Below are 17847 nucleotides of genomic sequence, written 5' to 3'. Positions count from 1 at the left end.
TTTTGGACACGTGTAGCTACAATCGATGTCAGTCACAGTTAGTAACTGAAGCTATGTTCAACAAACCTTTTCTACGTGCATGCATTTTATTTATTACAGAGGGGAATAATAACTCTAAACAGCTAATAAAAACAATGCAGACAAGGATTAAATCCTTGGAATATAAAAAATGAACGTTCATTGTTGTTGACTATAAATAGCTCATATCTTGAAAAAGCTACCTACCCCCCCAAAAAATTCACAAAATGTGTGATCCCAACTAAACACAATTTCGACTTGTGGTGCTTTTATGAATATAAGACATACATGTACATTACAAGATAACCTCAGACTTAAAAGACAGAATTTATGGTTAAAGCAAAACTCTTACAGAGTCTTGTCTCAGGTTGATGCCTTTTTCAACGGGATCAAGTACTTGAATGCAGCTTAAAATGAACCTGTTGCTATGTAACTGAGCGTAAACAACAGGGGTAAGTAGCGGCATACTGAATTTATCGATAACACCAGCTGTTTTTCTGTCTTTTTAAGCGTTTTACGGTGACAAAAACAGCAGTAGTTAGGTTTGGCTTTGGCTAAATTCATTTATTTATATCTTAGAGAGCCAATGACGGTGTTTGGCAGTATATTCAGAGCAATACCCTCAAATGTGCATACAATGATGTGAAAAAGCATTTACCCCCTTCCTGGTTTCTTAAGTTTTGTTTGTTTTTAATGACATATTTTTCTTTTCTTTCTTTTTTTTTTATCAGAGTGTAAAGTGATGCCAAGTCTGTCTCTGGTCACAAAACAGCAGCATGAGCTCGGAATATATTATCTCTGAGCCCACGTCGATGGACAAAGAGATCCTGCAGCATGCTGTGCATGAACAGTTTAAACCAGATCACATCCTGCGTTTTCCAGATGCGAGCCAAATCCACTTTAATGAAGTCCAGAAATTAAGACTGGAGTACAAAAGTAAGGGGAAATCATGAAGGTGATGAGGAATGTAGCAATGTTTAGCATGCTGATTTTGTTTGAGTGAGAGGATGCATTTTTATACATTTTCAGACATCCTGAAGATTGATCACTTATGGGACTTCTCATCTTTGTCCAAACTTGAGTTAAATAACAATGCTATAGAAAAGATCCAGGGACTGGACCATCTGATTAACCTGACGTGGCTTAGTAAGATACAAAGTTTGTTCTTGTTGACCAAATGATGTGTAGGCACTGCCATCTTATATCAGCTCAGAATCTACTGGTAATGATGAGAGTCATTTCGAATGTGTCCCTCAGATCTGTCATTCAACAAGATTGAGAAAATAGAGGGTCTGGAGTGTGTGCAGAAGCTTGAAGTGCTGAATCTATCCAACAACAAAATCTCTGTCATTGAAAATATGGACACACTTGAGAACCTAACTCACTTCTTCATTTCAAACAACCTAATTGGACAGTTGGATAATGTAAGAAACGTTTCAGCATTTGCCATGCAAGTATGAGGAAACATTCATGTGATACTGTTTAATTAACCTAATGCATTTCAAAGGTGCTCTACCTCAGGAAGTTCAAGAACCTGGCAGCGTTCAACCTGTTTGGAAATCCTTTCCTAAACGAGGGTGATTACAGATTTTTCATCGCTGGCTACTTTCCAAAGTTGATGTTCCTAGACTCCAGAATACTTGACCAGAAGACAGTAAGTGCAAACCCAATCTACAATTTGTTCTACGCTTACCTTTAAAGTAGCATTTACATACACATTTACAGAGTATGAGTATACCCAAGCCTAGGACATGTATGAGGACAGTGAGACAGTGGTGAGGTGTGCAGAAGGAGTGACAAATTAGTTCAAGATGGGGATAGGATTACACCTGAGCCCCTTTTTGTTTGCAGTGGTGATGGACAGGTTGACTACGATGTTTGCAGATGAAAATGGGATCCGTAGTGAGAGTAGCGAGCAGGTGGAAGAGAGTCTGGAGAAATGGAGGTGTACTCTAGAGAGAAGAAGGAAGGTCAGCAGAAGCAAAACAGAGTATGTGTGTGAATGAGAGGGAGACAGATGTAACAGTAAAGCTGACTGTACCCAAGCTTGTTTGAAAGTCATCCTCATGTGCATTTATGAATTGCTGGTTGATGCAGAGTAACAAAATTTTATTTCTGTGTACGTACAGAGAAAGGAAGCATCTATGAAATATCACTATGTCCTTGAGAAAATGAGACTTGAAGAGCTGGAGCTACACCAGGCTGATGAGGCTCGACAAAGACACGAAGCTGAGCTAAAATTACACCGAGTACTATCTTTTTTTTGTGAGTCATCTGTTGATTTGTATACATACAGTCTGACACTTATGTTTTCTTTTTTGTTGTTTTTTGTGCAGGATGCCTTTGTGGAGTTCCTTAATGGCTCTTATCTGTTTAGGACCATGTTTAAAGATGATCCAAAAGCACAAACACTGCACTGTGCACCAGGAGTGGATTCTCTGATTCAAAGATATCTTTTATCATCCTGGTTTCCTGATCCATGCGTGCATTGTTATTATTGTCATAGTACAGGCTAAACCAATCATTCCTTTTGGTTCCTTGACCTTGCACTCACATTTGAGCACCAAATGGGGGAGCTGTGTACACAGTTATTTGAAAGGGGCTTGGCTGAGCACAAACGAAGGGAGACAGAGGTGAAGTCTTTCTTCAGTTGCCAAGAAAAGGCTGTGACAGACTGCCAGGAGAAGGCATCGCAGATGTTAGCAAAGTTTAATCATGAACACAAAGAGGCAAGCAGGGAGCAATCGCCTTTTCCGTGTGCACAGTGATTTACATGAATGCAGTGACTCAGCATGAGATGATATTTTGTGTTTTCTCCTTTAAAGCGGACAGAAGAGTTGCAGCAGTTATCAGACCCAGAGGTACGCAAAGTCAAGATTGACCACTGCAATGATGAAATTAACCGGCTCTGTAAAAACCTTATGACACTGGAGTTTCAGCTGGTCAGCGAGATGGAGGTTAGTGTATGCTAGAGTTTGTACACTTGTATAATTTGTAAAATATCTCAATGAAATCTCATGAAATTTCTTATTTTATAAATTATGTTAAAATACTTGATATGTCATGAGACTGTATGTCTGTGTTTCACATTTAATCAAAGTGATTCTGCTTGGTCATTTTAGGAGAAGATCAAAACTTTTGAGAGCAGAATCTCAGACATGGTTAGACACTTCAGTGAAATCGCACAGGGGATATATCCTTTTTTTTTACAGGAAAATAACAGAACTGCCTCAAAAACATTCTAAAAACACTCATTACTGTATGCTAGTAATTATATAGTCATGAGCACTCTGACTCACTGGTGACCTGTCCCTGCAACCTTAAACTGGATAAGCAGAAGAAAGTGGTTCATCAACTCACCAGAGTGTCGTAGCACAAATGAGGGTTTAATGGGGTTTAATCAAACAGATGTTTTCCTGTGTGAGTGATTTCTTTAACAAAACAATACGTTCTCCCACTGTCGAGATCTTGAAGATGACTATTATCAGAAGATGCAAATAGTTGCTGCTAAAATCTTGCAGACAGTGGCCAGAGACGCCCGGAAGGAGGACTTGCCAGATGATGTTATAATGGTCAGTGTCGTCCTTTATAAGCCAAACTGGTATTACAAAATATATGGTTACAAATATATGGCTGAAAAAACAACCCTGCAAGTTTCTGTCTCTGTTCTGGTCTTTGTTAATCTAACAGATAACTGTGCATGAATAGAGGGTGCAGATCATTGCGTGTAGTTTTCAAAGAGTGAAAAAAGAAAAAGAATCAAAGAAAATACAAAAACTGCATTATATTTTTTTCAATTCCAGATCAAGTATAATATATTTCTTCAGGTGAGCTTAAAACATGGTGTGCTAACAGTATCACTGGCCTCATTCTGTCACGCCTATGTTTTATATTTTAGCTGTTTGAAGACAGAGATGCCGTGATAGATGCACTGGCCACAGCCCACGATAACCACCTCCTGAAGATCAATGACCGAGAGACTCAGCTGACTACAGGCATCAGTGCCTGGAAGGAGGCCCTCATTAAGGGGGTAGAGAACTGAAATTACATTAAACAAACAGTCTAATGTAAAGTCGACATATAAATCTTGTACTTACCGTCATTTCTTTATATGTTGCTTCCAAGTAACCAAATCTTTTTGTATTTTTTAAGTGATCTTGAGCAGTAGTTCTGTAGGATTTCCAATAGTGTTTCTTGAGAGAACAGAATCCAAAGAAGAGATTTGAATGTCCTTCAACTATTCCTGAAAACTACGACTAAGAGAGTTCAAACTGTGTTGAAGAATAAAGGTGGACATAATAAATACTGATTTTCAGGCTCTGCTTTGTTTTCCAGTTGTTTTTTTACGCCTTTCAATAAATCACTGCATGCATTTCCCATTTTCTTAGCAAAATATAAAGAAATGAGAGGGGGACTCAAGACTTTTGCACTCTATTTTAATATTTCTTTGATCAAAGACTATTTATTTGTTTGATGGCTTTGTTGCTTTTTACAGATACGAGATGAGGAACTGAAGCGGAACCGCATGAACATCTCAGACATCCACAGATATGTGGATAATTTGAGGGAGCAGCTGGAGGAGTTGATATAGTGGAAACCACTTGGCGGCCTCAAGAACAATAAGCAAAACGGTGGAGTGTAAACAAGGAATCTTAAAATCCAAAAGCCCTTGACGAAGTGAAAAGTGGAGGTCGTAGGTCAAAGAAATTGAATAGAAAATAAAGAGAAGAAAGTTATAAGTGCAAAGCGGGAAGTGCTGAATGTCAAGAAAGCACAGAAAGGGAAGAAAAGGAGAAAGCAGCAAGCAAAAATACAAAACAACTGTTGGAAGTGCAGAAAGTATTTGAAGAGGAGAAAAGTGTAACACAGATGGCAAAAAAGGAACTTCAAAACACAAAACGGGAAGCGGAAAATGCCAAGAAAGAATTACAGGAAGTCCTTAAAGCGCTTGAAGAGGAGAAAAGTAAAAGGCAGGAGGCAACAAACGAACTGGAGAATGCAAAGAAGGAAGCTGAACAGCTAAAGAAGGAGTTATTGAATGTCCAGAAAACACTTGAGGAAGAAAAGGGGGTAAACAGGAGGCAAGAAATGAGACTGAAAATGTAAAGAAGGCATTGTTAGAAGCTCAAAAAGCACTTAAGAAGGAGAAAAAAATGCAAGAGACAGCAAAGGCAATGCAAAATACAAAGAATGTTGAAAATATAGAGATCAAATTACAGGAAGCCTGGAAAGCATTGGAAGAGGAAAAATGTAAGATAAGATAAACCTTTATTAGTCCCACACGTGGAAAATTTTGGTCGGTGTGCAATGCAGTAATGTATTCACAAGTTTGTTTGTTGATGTTATTTTTTTGTCAGAGACTGTTTGCAAACATCTCTTGCTTTCATCCCCCTGACCCCCACCCCTACCCCTGCCCCATTTCTTTCCACCACCCTACATCATCCACTGATATTCCTGACTTAGGAAACACCCAAGTGGACATTTTTTTTTACATAGAACCAAATGTACTGATGAAGACATCATGGCCACAAGCTGCCCCAGACCATCCACACTACCACCACCATGTTTGACTGTTGGCATGAATAAACTAATATATTGGTATATATATATATTGGAATTGGTAAAATAGTTTTTCACAGCACTGTAAATGAGCATTAGTCTAGAAAAGACGGTGGTGTATGTGAATAACGTGTCTTCTTTTTTCCATCATGGATGTTTAACCTGTATTTGTGGACGGCACAGCAAATTATGGTTTTTTGGGAAGCGTTCCTGAGTCCATGCACTGGAATAGCACCTGTGTGTAATGCAGTGATTTTGAGCCTTGTCTCTGAGGCAGAGATTTTCTCTGAATCTTTTGATGATTTTATGTGCTGTAGATGAAGAGATATTTAGTCTTTACAATTGCATGTTATGGAACTGAAATTGTTACACAATTTGTATACACTGTTTTTTTCCAGATTGGTGAGCCGTTGACCATTCTGCTCTTTTGTTTACCTAATTATGTAATTGAACTGCTGTGAATTAACCTTAATTGATCTCAACACTTTCTAAAATATTGTATGATTTCAGCACTTCAGACCCATGTTTTTTTTAATATACTAAATCATGCAAACGTGAGTTGGTCGCTGTCTGTGTTAAAGTGTATAAATAAAGCTACTGTTAAAAGAAAAAAATCCTGAACTGCGTGAGATTTGAATACAATACCCAGAATGACTTTCGGTGCCTTTTCCAATAAGAATCCAGCTGAAGCAGCCGCGCGCCAGTTCCCAGCCAATCAAATTCAGGGAAGAGGCGTTTGGCAGAAGCGAGTTCTCGGACTAGGTTTTCATTTGAGCGAAGTTTTGGAGCTCTGAGAATTTACGCAGCTGACAGGTCCTCCTGTCTCAGCACCCACTTTTTCTCTCTGCAACTGCGGTGTTCCCGGTGACAAAGCTCATGACGGTTGCTGACGGTGGCACCTTATCGCTCGTCATGCCTGTCCGAGCAGAGTACCGCGGCACCACCCGATCGGCCTGCCCATCCTCGGCCTCTCTCGTCCCCCCTGCCCCGATCAACACCCACCAGCCGGGGGTGGCCACCTCGCTTCTGTATAGCGGCGCACAATTTCGTGGATACCAGAAGAGTAAAGGCAACTCGTACGACGTTGAGGTGGTCTTGCAGGTAATTTTGTGGTCCGGTATAGTTATATACAAAGTCTGCATATGAGTAGACTCTGTGCATCCATAGTTGCTAACTTGCTATCTTTCCAGATGTTAGCTTCATTAGCTCATTTTTTGTTTTTGTTGCTCTTCCTACATGTTGAGCAAATTTTGAGCTAGCTTAATGACCTTATGTCTTCTTTTGGAGTTTGAATTTGGGACAACTTGGCTTTAAAAACCGATGTTTCACAGACAAGTTGGCGTTTAACCCCCCCTCAAAGCTACCTAAATTGCAGTATTAATATAGCAGCTGGTGTTGACACAGCTAATATAATATTTCCCATCTCGGTGAGCTTTCCCACCAACTTACAGACAGTTTTCTTGTTACCATGAAGGATTTTGTGCTTGTCATGTGGAACCATCAGTAAAATATGTGTTCTGTCTTTCTCAGCATGTGACTGTAGAGGACTCGTATTTGTGTGGCTACCTGAAAATCAATGGCCTGACTGAGGTAAGTCTCCCAGCTACATCATGAGTAGTAAGACTGACCTTTATTCTTTTGAAGTCGTTCCACTGACTGGTTTCCACTCGCTTTAAGCAGACTGCAATGTGACAGAGTACATTAGACCAGTGGTTCACAACGTTTCCACTTCAAAAGCAAAAAATCTTAAAAATGTAATCAATCAACTTATGAGTAAAAGAAGAGCCAAGTTTAACTTTAGTTAAATAATGGCCAGCTTGGTTGCATCAACCAACTCCTTTTTTTTTTTTTTTTTTTTTTTAAACTTTCCCTAGAACAATCCCATTCATTCAACTTAAGCAAAGTAGATTTGGCTAGATGTGAGGCCTTTAGGGCTAACCACACATGCTTAAGCTCAAGTGTCAGCTGTATACCCATTACATTATGTAACATATGGAAGCAAAAAGGTCAGGGGGATCTTGGGTTAAAGTTCAGCTTTGGCAGAGCGAGTGAAAGATGAGAAGTCAGGTTGTGAGTGAAGGAATTGTATTAAAGCTCACCTGGTATCCATGAGAAAATTAAAGCAAGGGAGCATTCCTCTTATTGCCGCTTTATTATTTTTATGTTATACAGTACCATATTTTAAGAAATTGTGAAAGCAGCCAGATGAAAAGGAATAATGCACTACATCTATTCTGCTGATCCTGAAGCTTAAGCCCTGCCTATCAACATGTAAATCACAGGAAATCTGGACATTTGAATAGGCTATTTGCACAGTGCAGGATAAATGCAGTTTTAAAACGAGTACCAAATCACGTTGCGAACAGTCCCATTTTATCTTTCCTTCCTAATTCATTCTGTGTCTGGCAGGAGTATCCAACTCTAACAACGTTCTTCGCTGGAGAAATGATCAGCCGGAAAAGGCCATTTTTAACTAGAAAGTGGGATGCGGATGAGGATGTGGATAAAAAACACTGGGTAAGTCCTGCTGATTTTTAATTTACTGATTTTAACTGATGCAGGAAGTGCTGTTAATAATTTTACAATGATCAAAGAAGTAGTACTTGATCATTAAAGTGCATGTGAACGAACAACGTGCTTTTAGTTTTCTTCATCATTGATTTTTAAGTTTTTGGACATGTGTCAGTTTTCTCTAGCTTGGAAAACTGGATACCATGACACAGCTTTTTCTCAAAAGGGCACAGTTAAAGTCGCCACAGCTCCTTATCTAACCAGTTTGAGGGCAGTTTGTGTCCTCATGTCTTTCAGGAAAGCCTTTCCTAATGTTGTGTGTGGAGGTCATTGCTTCGCCATTCCTGATTTTTCAGCTAACAATGGGTGTTAAATAACATCTGTTGTGTTATTTAACACTTATACTACTTTATCTTCTACATGGCAGAAGATAAAGTAGGGGAATCAAAGCCTATTTCACAACACTTTTGTTTTTTTGTTTTTTGACCTGATATTAAGGAGTATGAGTAGCACAGGTGTTACTAATGATGCAGTGCTTTAATTAATGTGATTGCTGACACCTGTTTACCAACTCTTTTATATCCAAATGGTTACTGTCAGAAGATCTGTTGCAGATGTTGGTATTTATTTCCTGCTCTTCTGTTTTGTCACCAGAGCAAGTTTAAGGCTTTTTGCAAATATGCCAGGAACTTCAACTCTGATGACTTTGACTATGATGCACTGGAAAACAGTGACTATATCTTCATGAGGTGGAAGGTTGGCACTCTGTCATTCATTTTAGCTGTGAAATTAATTTGTGCATGTTCTCAGCTTGGGGTCAGACTTTAACCTCTGCTCTTGTTGTGCACTCAGGAGCAGTTTCTAGTTCCAGACCACACGATCAAAGATATCAGTGGTGCCTCCTTTGCAGGTTTCTACTACATCTGCTTCCAGAAGTCCACAGCCACTATTGAGGGTTACTATTATCATCGGAGCTCAGAGTGGTAATTACTAATCATTAAAACAGTTTTCACACATGCACCTCAGCCGCGTGACTTTGCATCCATGCGTTTGTTGGAATGTTGTGTAAAATTTTGCAAATCGTAAACTTTTATTTACAGTAGTACAAATAAAACGGATCAAATGTACCATTTTAAGAAAAATATTAACTCATTTGTAATTTGATGCCAGAAACGCGTCTCAAAAGTTGAGAAAGGGTTGTGTTTACCAATGTGTAGCCTCCTATTTTCTTAATCTTCTGTAAACTACCTGGAACAGACAAGTTCAGCTGCTGGGCTTTCGTCTTCATAGAATTGTAGCTGCCCAACTGCCCCGAGTTGGCTTTGTTGTACATTTTGTTTCACTATGTGCCAAATGTTTTTAGTTGGTGAAAGGTCTGGACTGCAGGCAGGCAGTTCAGCACCTGGACTCTTCAACTATGAAGCCATGCTGCTGTAATTGATGCAGTATATGGTTTAGCATTGTCTTGCTGAAATATTGAAGGCCTCCTGTGGGGAGAAAAGACTTATGGATGAGAGGATATGTTCTAAAACCCGCATATACCTTTTAGCACTGATCGTGCTTGTTCCAGATGTACAAGCTGCCAATTATAGGCACTAATGCACTCATATACCAGAGAGATGCTGGCTTGTTAGAGTATTGCCAACAAGCCAGGTGGTCAATCTCCTTTTTTGTCATAAGGACCAGCTTTCTTATTTTCCAAAAGGTATTTCAATTTCCTTGACCTTCAACACAATCTGAATCTGAATTAGAGAAGCAGAAACAAAAGAATTGATGATTTTTAGTCTTGTGTGCTGATTTCTTCAGATTCTCAGTCTTTGATATGATACTGTAAATCAGATATTCAGTCTTCACAATTCTGTGTTATGAAACGTTTTTCTGAATTTGTTCAATAGTTTCTAGATGCGGTTTCCTGTCGATTGCTAAGCTCCAACCATCCTTGCTTCTGGGAAACTTTGCCTCTTAGATGCACTTTTCAGACATGTTGTTACATCAACTTCAAAATGAGTTAAAGTATTTAAGTGTTACACTTGTGCAGTTCAAACATTTTGTTCTGAAATTTACAAATCACTGTTTGTTTTTATTCATTTGTACAAGTTTTTTGGTATTGGGATTGTAAAGGGGAAGAGTAGCAGTGGTAATAAATGCTCTGCTACTGAAAGTAAGCCAGGACTATATGGTGGCTATAATAGCAGAAAAATATAAATTGGGAGGTGGTGCAAAGTGGGAATAAATTGGAACGGTGTCAGGGTTATTATGTATCACTAGAGGGAGTCATCTCAATTTGAATAGGTGTACTCACACAACATTGATATAATTCCTGAAGGTAATAATATTTCCTCATGTTTACTTAAGTTTTAAATTGCTTTCAACAGTCCTTTGTATTCTTTTCTATAACTTGTTATGGCCTCATATTGCTGTCATTTCACTCATGTTACTGCCTGAAAGCATTGTAAAACCTACACAAGTTGTAATGTTTCTAATCTCTCTGTGTGAAGCACATTTACTGTACTTAGAATTAAATGTGCTATATAAATAAAATTGCCATTTGTACTATTAACTCAGTCAGCCGAAGGACTGATGGGCTTATTCGATCCCAAGGCATCAGTCACCCACAATTGACAAAAATGACTCCTCCTCCTACAGGTTTAGAAAGAATTTAGTCAAACATGCAGACAATGATCACTGTATGATTCTTTACCCAAACCATGCTTGATGTTTAGGGCATAGCTGCCATTTTACAGGCGAAATTCTTAAACGCTGATACATTGTGGTATAATGTGCACAATGTTTGGCTTAATTATTGCAGCAGATGAGATCCTATCAGGAATGTTTCCAGAAGTGTCTCTCTCTTTGCCAGTTGTTTACTTTTTCAAATTAAAACTGAATCTGCGCCATTTGCAAAAACTTTGTTTTCTGAGTCTTAAAGTACCCAAGTAGCGCCGGTTACTTTAAGTTTGCAGTTTTTCACATGAACACATGTCTGATTGGTTTTTGTTTTTCCAACTTATTTTCTGCAGGTACCAGTCTTTAAGCCTGAACCATATTCGAGAGCACAGTATGCCTATTTACGAATTTCGGTGACGTGGCTGCGCAGGGATGCGGAGTGACATAAAAGAAGGTTCATGCTGCCCTGTGCTTAAACGGGATGGAGAATCCTTTAATGCCAAGAATGGAGGTGACCCATTTTCCTCACTGGCAAGGAAAAACACAGCTGGTCAGACACTCTTCTGCTGGACTGATAGAAAGAAGGCACAGATGAAGAACCATAAGGAAGATCTGTGAGACGTGGAATTTTCTCACAGTTGCTGCGGCAGATTGAAATTTGTTTTCTGGTTTTGTTTGTTTGTTTTTCCTGCACTTGTAAAAAAAAAATTCCTCAGTAGTTCAAAACAGATTTCGTCCATTTGTTTCTGTTAAGACAAAGTGTTGCTTTTAAGAGTTGGGGGGGAAGAGTAAAGCTTAATATATTTATCTTATTTGAAAGATACAAAATCTTTGAGGACCTGTGATGATTAACGAGTTAGACGCGCAACAAGCAGAGATGCATGAGAGCTTTTATGCAGGTTCTATATGATCAGGGATGGTATGCTGCTGTAATGTTCAGGCAATATGTATTTTAGTAATCCTGATATGTATGAGCTGGAAATGAGTGAAAACCTTGTTTGTAAAAAGCTGCAGCTTTTTGAAAAATCATCTCAACTTTGTAAAGTGTTTATCTATGCAAGCCAAAGATTAATAATGGGTCGAATTTCTTACACCACTTAATTTTAGTTTTTATTTTAATTTTCAGATCACTTCTGTTTAAGGGAGATTTATTTATTTTAAATCAGGAGTAAACTGTAAGGGGGGGGTAATTATACTAACCATCAACCTGAAGCACAGCAACTGTAACCAGTGACTCATAATCTAGTTGAGATTGATGGGTTTTTTTGGGGGGGGTTTTGTGCCAAGTAAAATATTTCTGGGAAGAGTTTGGAATACTTCAGATTGAACACAAAAAATGAACGCAGAGCTCTGACTGCAGTGTAACAAATTGGAGAATCAAATAATGTGTTGCTGTAATGTTTAAAAGCACCTGTGTGTGGTTATGAAAGCTTGATGGAAAAAGAATAAAACCACCTTTGATGCTTTAGGAAAAACCTGCTGCCTTACAATTTTAACTGTAAAGCTCCTGTTGTTTTTAAGATGGGTGACTAGTTTAATGTTGCTTTATTTGAAATCATGAACATTTAATAATGTGAGAGAAACTGTGTTATCTGGCTAAGCTAAAGCTCAGACCTCGGGTATAAGTTGATGTGCGAATGCTATTCACACTACAGTCTTTTAACTCAAGCGAGGGGATCGCAGATATTACTATCCTAATGACTCTTGTTACATGATTAACAAAAAACTGTAAAATGTGCAATGTAGAAGGAATGTTTATTTTGGAGTCTGTAATTAAGTCATGACAGAAGTCCTGCTTTATGAAAGATGGTGTATTCTAACTCTGCTGTGAGGAGAAATAAATAACTTTGATACATGTTTGTATGGTTGGCTGCTCTTTAAAGAGTGTTTTATAATAACAGAGCGATTACTTGGTACAGTTTGGATCACATGTAACAGCAGCTAGCAGTAGCTGACCACACAAACCAAACTGCTTTTCTCTTGTGACCATCTCAGCCGATATCAATACTGTTGTTTAGCTGTTTGGGCAGTAGTCCCTCTAACATGCTGGAAGTGCTGAAAAGTCAAAGTTACCCATTGTTTGAGTCTCACCTCTGTTTCAGCCTGCACTGAATGAGGAAGTAGTCACTAATGCCAACTCTATCACAGTGACCATGAGAAAGCTATTTATCAAGACTTGCTCAAATAAAAGAGTTTTGCATTGTTAAACATTTCACTGGTTTGATCTTCCTTTAGTGTTAAATGCTAAGAGAAAATAAAATATATCTATGTTGAGCTGCTTCAGCTTTTATTTTATTTTATTTTTTTAAACAACATTTAACCGAATGAAATGGGCAGAGACTAAATGAATATTTTTGCTTTGGGGGTTATCCGCAGGCTGCTGATGGCAATCAAAGAACATAAAAGTCTAGAAAGAAAACAAAAATTGTCACCACGTTGGCCTACGTGCCACAGATCAAAATTCCTCAGAAGACAGGAAGAAATATTTACGGCCCACAGAAGGAAAGAGATGCCATTTTTTCCCCCACTAACTTCCTCATCTGGCTTTAACAATGGTGGTTTCTTTCTTAAGAAATTAGTTATGAGTAGTTGTCTGCAGCAATACTTTATGGTCTTTGGTTTTAGACCAACAGCAGGAAATCCAATAATTACTCACACACAAAAAAAACCCACTTTCATAGGCGTGCATAATAAATCCATATTTATATATCAGAATCAAAGCTGTATGGATTTAAAAGAAGTGGTGCTCTATATTGTCAGGTATTTTTGTAAATTAATAAAATAAACTAGCAACGCTACCATTACAAACACTAGTTGTTCTTTTCATTACACCATATGTGTCATTTGTGCTACTTCATTATCTTCATGATCATGCAAATTGATCCTCTAATATGTAAAAAAAATTTTTAATCATTTCTGTGTTTAATTTATTCTACTTTTTTTCTTCTTGTAAAAAAAAAAGTGCTACACAGAACGAAACATCACACAACATATTATCAAACAAAATTAACATTAAGCTTTACATTTGGATTAGACAAAGTCTCCAGGAAATGAATGTAAGTCACTGTCATGGAAATACAACTGTGTGTGTGTGTGTGTGTGTGTGTAACAAAGAAAGAAAGAGAGAGAAAATCAGGAGTAAATTCTGTTCTTTTTTCAAAAATGAACACTAAAAAAACAAAAACTGCAGTTTTATATAAATATCAATATAAATTCAACTTTTTTGTGAAAATATATTTTATGTGATATGCACCAAAGCTAATTTGCAAGAATTTCCAGCATGTACACAACTGCAGATTTCCCCCCTCTGGTTGCCTACGTAAACCAGAGCCACACCTGCTCATGTGGAGGAAGCATAAATTCACCTGCAGAGCCTCACTGCTTCAGTCACATACCTGGAAAAGGCTGAGCTAGTTTGACTGCAGCTCCCAAGCACCCATCTGTGCTGTCATTATGGAGGCTAAGCAGTATCCCATAAGCATCCATCTAGTTGGAGTACTGCAGAAGGAAAAGACCAAAGTAAGCAGCAAAGGATTTTTCACTTTCCTGGTTCTATGTGTGGGTATTTTTATTAAATAAAATGCGTGCCTCTCCTGAGAAAAGCTGCCTTTTCTTTTCCAGTTTTACAAGACTTCTGTGCTTTGGTCCGACGAGAGCAGTGTTGTGATTTACAGACGTTTTCGAGAATTCATGAAAATGCACGTGAGTATAAAACACCTTCTTTCTTTTGTTTTTTCCAAGTTGCACATATCCAGGTAACTTTTGTTTTGTTACTCAAATTATTTCTCACAGAAACAACTGAAGAAAGCATTCCCACCTGCAAACAAGCTGAGAAAATCTGACAGAATTGTCCCCAGATTTCGAGGTATGTTCGGGTCATGTAGACCACACTTGCTGCTTTACAAGAATCGCATGGTTCACTTACAGACCGATGGGATTGTAACTAAAATCGTTCTCTGGGATTTCAGAGGGGAGGGTGAAGCAAAAAAGTCGAGGGAAAGCCCCAACCAAGTCACTGGTGCGCCTGAAATATTTGCAGAAATATTGCAATGCAGTCCTGTCCTGTGACCAGCGAGTGTCTCAGTCTGCAGAGCTCATCCAGTTCTTGAACCCTAAAGACCAGGACCTGCAGCCGGACTTTGCCAAAAACTGGTACGGCTAAACATTTATTACACAATAAATGTTTTATAATAGCTTTTAGTTAAAGTTACCCACACAGATCTAATTTAGGGACCGTAACATTTGCAAAATCTTGTATCTGCAGGTTCAATCTTCTGAGTGCACGAGTACATAAATAAATATGTATAATGCAAGATGAATGCATGACTCTGACATTGTGCACGTCTGTGTTGCTCTTCCTCCTCAGCATCATCATCATGCCCCCGGAGGATGAACTCAGAAGCGAAGGACTTCACGCAAACGCCGGTGAAGTGACCCAGCCGTTTATCACAGAAGCATACACGTGTGTCGCCCCGTATGACACCAAAGACTTCAAGAACAAACCTTTGAAAGTGGCCAAGGGTGACAAACTCGATGTGGTCATCAAAGACAAAGGAGGTGAGCCGACAGCTTTCAGTTAACACGGATAACTCAATGTGAGCAGTAAAATGCATGTTTCTGGTGATTCAGGATGGTGGCTGGTGGAGACTGAAGACAGGCGGATGGCCTGGTTTCCTGCACCCTATCTGGAGAGGACAAATGATGATAATGAAGATCATGAGGAGATTCCTGAAAAAGGTACACATAGTTACAGTTTTTCTTGTACCCTTTGTCACGACATTGCACTCTCATTATGTATTTCCTTATTCAGTGAATATCATTCATATTGCAAAGCATTATGTCTAATCCTTCATTCTCTCTCCAGGAGCACTCTACACTGCAGTCAAGAGCTACAAGGCCACCAAAACTGACGAGGTGACCGTAACCACAGGTGCTGTGGTGGCAGTCCTGCAGAAGTCTGAAAATGGCTGGTGGCTCGTCAGGTATTCTAGCCTGGGCTGAAACTTTTATTTCAAGTCATTTTGTTACAGATTCTTGCAAGCCATGAGAGTTGCAGCCACCCAGATCTTTCTCTGTGACTGCCAAAAAGCCAGAAACACAGGTTGGGTCGCATGAACATTAGTACGCAACGATGAACAGCTGATAAAAGAAAAGACAGGCTCAGTGAGTGTCACTGCCCTGTCAACCAATCAGCAGAGGCAACTCAAATGAGATGAATAATCTATTTTAAGCACAGACAGTTAATGACCGATTATGTTTTCATGGTAATTTCCTTTGAAAAAGAAATTTAAATCTCTTCCGAATTTAAAAAAGAATAAATAGAAGAATTTTGTACCATAGCACAGCCTGATTTAACTGGATTTCTTTCATAACATCGGTTGTCATGGCTTAAAGTAGCACAAAAGGCCTGACACTTGTTATGTAGCCATGTATGTGGAAATAAAAGAACGATGCATGATTTCCAATTTTAAATTACTTTGATTTCTTCATTCTTGTCATCTAACAGATCCAGTGGGAAAATGGGTTATATTCCCACCATGATACTGCAGCCCCACCGCTACCCTCATATTCATAACGCTTCCCATCACCTGGATCAGCGCCGCCACACTTCCCTTCTCGTTCCATCCTCGAATCTGGAACAGCACTCCCAACTGAGCCTCTCCCAAGGAAGCCTGCTGCAACATCCCCCCGTAAGGTCTTCGTCACCTCTCCTGATCCTGCCGGAGAGTAGGCAGAGGTCTGTGTCTCTTGAGGTTTTGTCTGAACAACCTCATGCACAGCCTGCTGCAAACAGTACCAGTGCTGCTACCGATATCTCCACTTCACCCACCTCTCCCTCTCACCCTCCTCCGCCCGTGATCACGGTGAAGATGGATGGAGAGGACGAAGAACGCGTCCTCTCCAGGAGTCAGACGGAGGATAGTGAGGATAGCTTTATGAGCGACAGCACCGACTTCAGCTTCAGTGACGACTCCAGCTTTAACTCGTCCCTGAACCTGAGCCCCACTGCCAATGATGAATGGCTGCGTCTCAGCCGCACGCCTCCACCGGGGACGAGCAACACCCTCAGCCCAACGAGCGGCCCAGGGGGGAGGCTGATCTCGAGTGTCTCTGATCCCACGCTCTACAAATCACCCAAAATACCCAAGGTGCCACCCAGACCGGGCGCCCAGGAGATCCTCTCCCGGTGTACTTCTGTCACCCGCAAGAATGCAGCAAAAGGTGCTCTGTCACCCACACAAGCTGAGATCATCAGCCGATAAAGTTCCTGTTTGAAAAGTAAAGCTTTATTTTTGTCACTGTTGGAGTAAAAAGTACAGAAGAACAACTGTTCTTTTGTTTTAGATGATTAGATGAATATGTGATAGCTCCTGTATCATCACCACTTTGACCAATCGATCATTTAACATGCCTCGTTTTATTTTCCATACTGGAAGCCTTGTGTTGTGCCTTATATGCATATAGTCTGTGTAGATTCCACAAACGATGGCTCATCTGCTCATTTTGACTGCAGGAAAAGTAAATGTTTGTCTGCATACCAGTGTGTGGAAGTTGTTTAAATTCCTGTTGAAAAACCTTCGCAGCCTATCCCACCGCCTGCGCGTGTGGATAGTCAACACAGAACACACACTTCATCATGATCTGGGTGCACTCGTGTTACTGAGTAGCTGAGAGCAAATAAAAGCATTTTGGGGAACTCAACCTGTTTGTTTTGGCATGTTTCACATCTAAACCTTGTTTCAAACACATGAAGTTAGAAGGAAAATGTTGCAGTTCGGTTTTGAATGTCATAAAATCAGAGGCTTAGAGGACAATCTCGCCCTTGCTTGGGTTTCCTCCAAGAACGCCGGCTTTACCTGTCATTTAAAAGCATGATAGGTTTACTTCTTGATTCCAAGAGTCAGCTAGGGTTAAAACTCTAGTTGAGCTGGTTTATTCAAGACTGACATTTCCCATAATGGAACTAATAATACACCTTTAGACATCCTGCTTTTGATTTCATAGCTTCAGCTTGTTTTACACTTTCAGGGGCCTGTGCTGCAAAAACCTGGATGAACCAGGAAGATAAAGCTGTATCTAAACTAAAGGACA

At 39.5% G+C, this 17847-nt stretch overlaps 3 protein-coding genes across 4 annotated transcripts; all 3 read left to right on the top strand.

The window, feature by feature from the left end:
* The first annotated feature begins 433 nt into the window (after positions 1–433).
* Positions 434–6443, top strand: drc3 (dynein regulatory complex subunit 3). Of its 2 annotated transcripts, XM_040051611.1 has the most exons (12): positions 436–954; positions 1048–1164; positions 1276–1442; positions 1526–1672; positions 2148–2267; positions 2355–2467; positions 2573–2747; positions 2844–2975; positions 3141–3211; positions 3467–3590; positions 3917–4048; positions 4514–6443. In XM_040051611.1, exons 1-12 carry the CDS (start codon positions 795–797, stop codon positions 4607–4609), a joined length of 1554 nt encoding a protein of 517 aa, XP_039907545.1. In that variant the 5' UTR covers positions 436–794; the 3' UTR covers positions 4610–6443. The 2 variants fall into 2 exon arrangements, with proteins under 2 accessions (XP_039907535.1, XP_039907545.1); XM_040051601.1 differs by having other exon boundaries at positions 434–954; positions 2148–2467.
* gid4 (GID complex subunit 4 homolog) lies at positions 6311–12610 on the top strand. The gene is made up of 6 exons (XM_040051635.1): positions 6311–6678; positions 7108–7167; positions 7987–8094; positions 8743–8844; positions 8941–9071; positions 11109–12610. The coding sequence occupies exons 1-6, from the start codon at positions 6454–6456 to the stop codon at positions 11170–11172; spliced, it is 690 nt and encodes a 229-aa protein (XP_039907569.1). The 5' UTR covers positions 6311–6453; the 3' UTR covers positions 11173–12610.
* Positions 12611–14131: 1521 nt separating this feature from the next.
* On the top strand, positions 14132–17457 carry noxo1a (NADPH oxidase organizer 1a). The gene is made up of 8 exons (XM_040051623.1): positions 14132–14274; positions 14377–14457; positions 14548–14620; positions 14724–14907; positions 15122–15312; positions 15385–15492; positions 15620–15737; positions 16262–17457. Exons 1-8 carry the CDS (start codon positions 14209–14211, stop codon positions 17016–17018), a joined length of 1578 nt encoding a protein of 525 aa, XP_039907557.1. The 5' UTR covers positions 14132–14208; the 3' UTR covers positions 17019–17457.
* Positions 17458–17847: the final 390 nt, after the last annotated feature.

This window comes from Simochromis diagramma, unplaced genomic scaffold (assembly GCF_900408965.1).
Source record: "Simochromis diagramma unplaced genomic scaffold, fSimDia1.1 OVJJ01000321.1, whole genome shotgun sequence".
In the NCBI taxonomy this organism is placed as follows: Eukaryota; Metazoa; Chordata; class Actinopteri; order Cichliformes; family Cichlidae; genus Simochromis; species Simochromis diagramma.
This window is presented reverse-complemented; position numbering and strand designations above follow the sequence as displayed.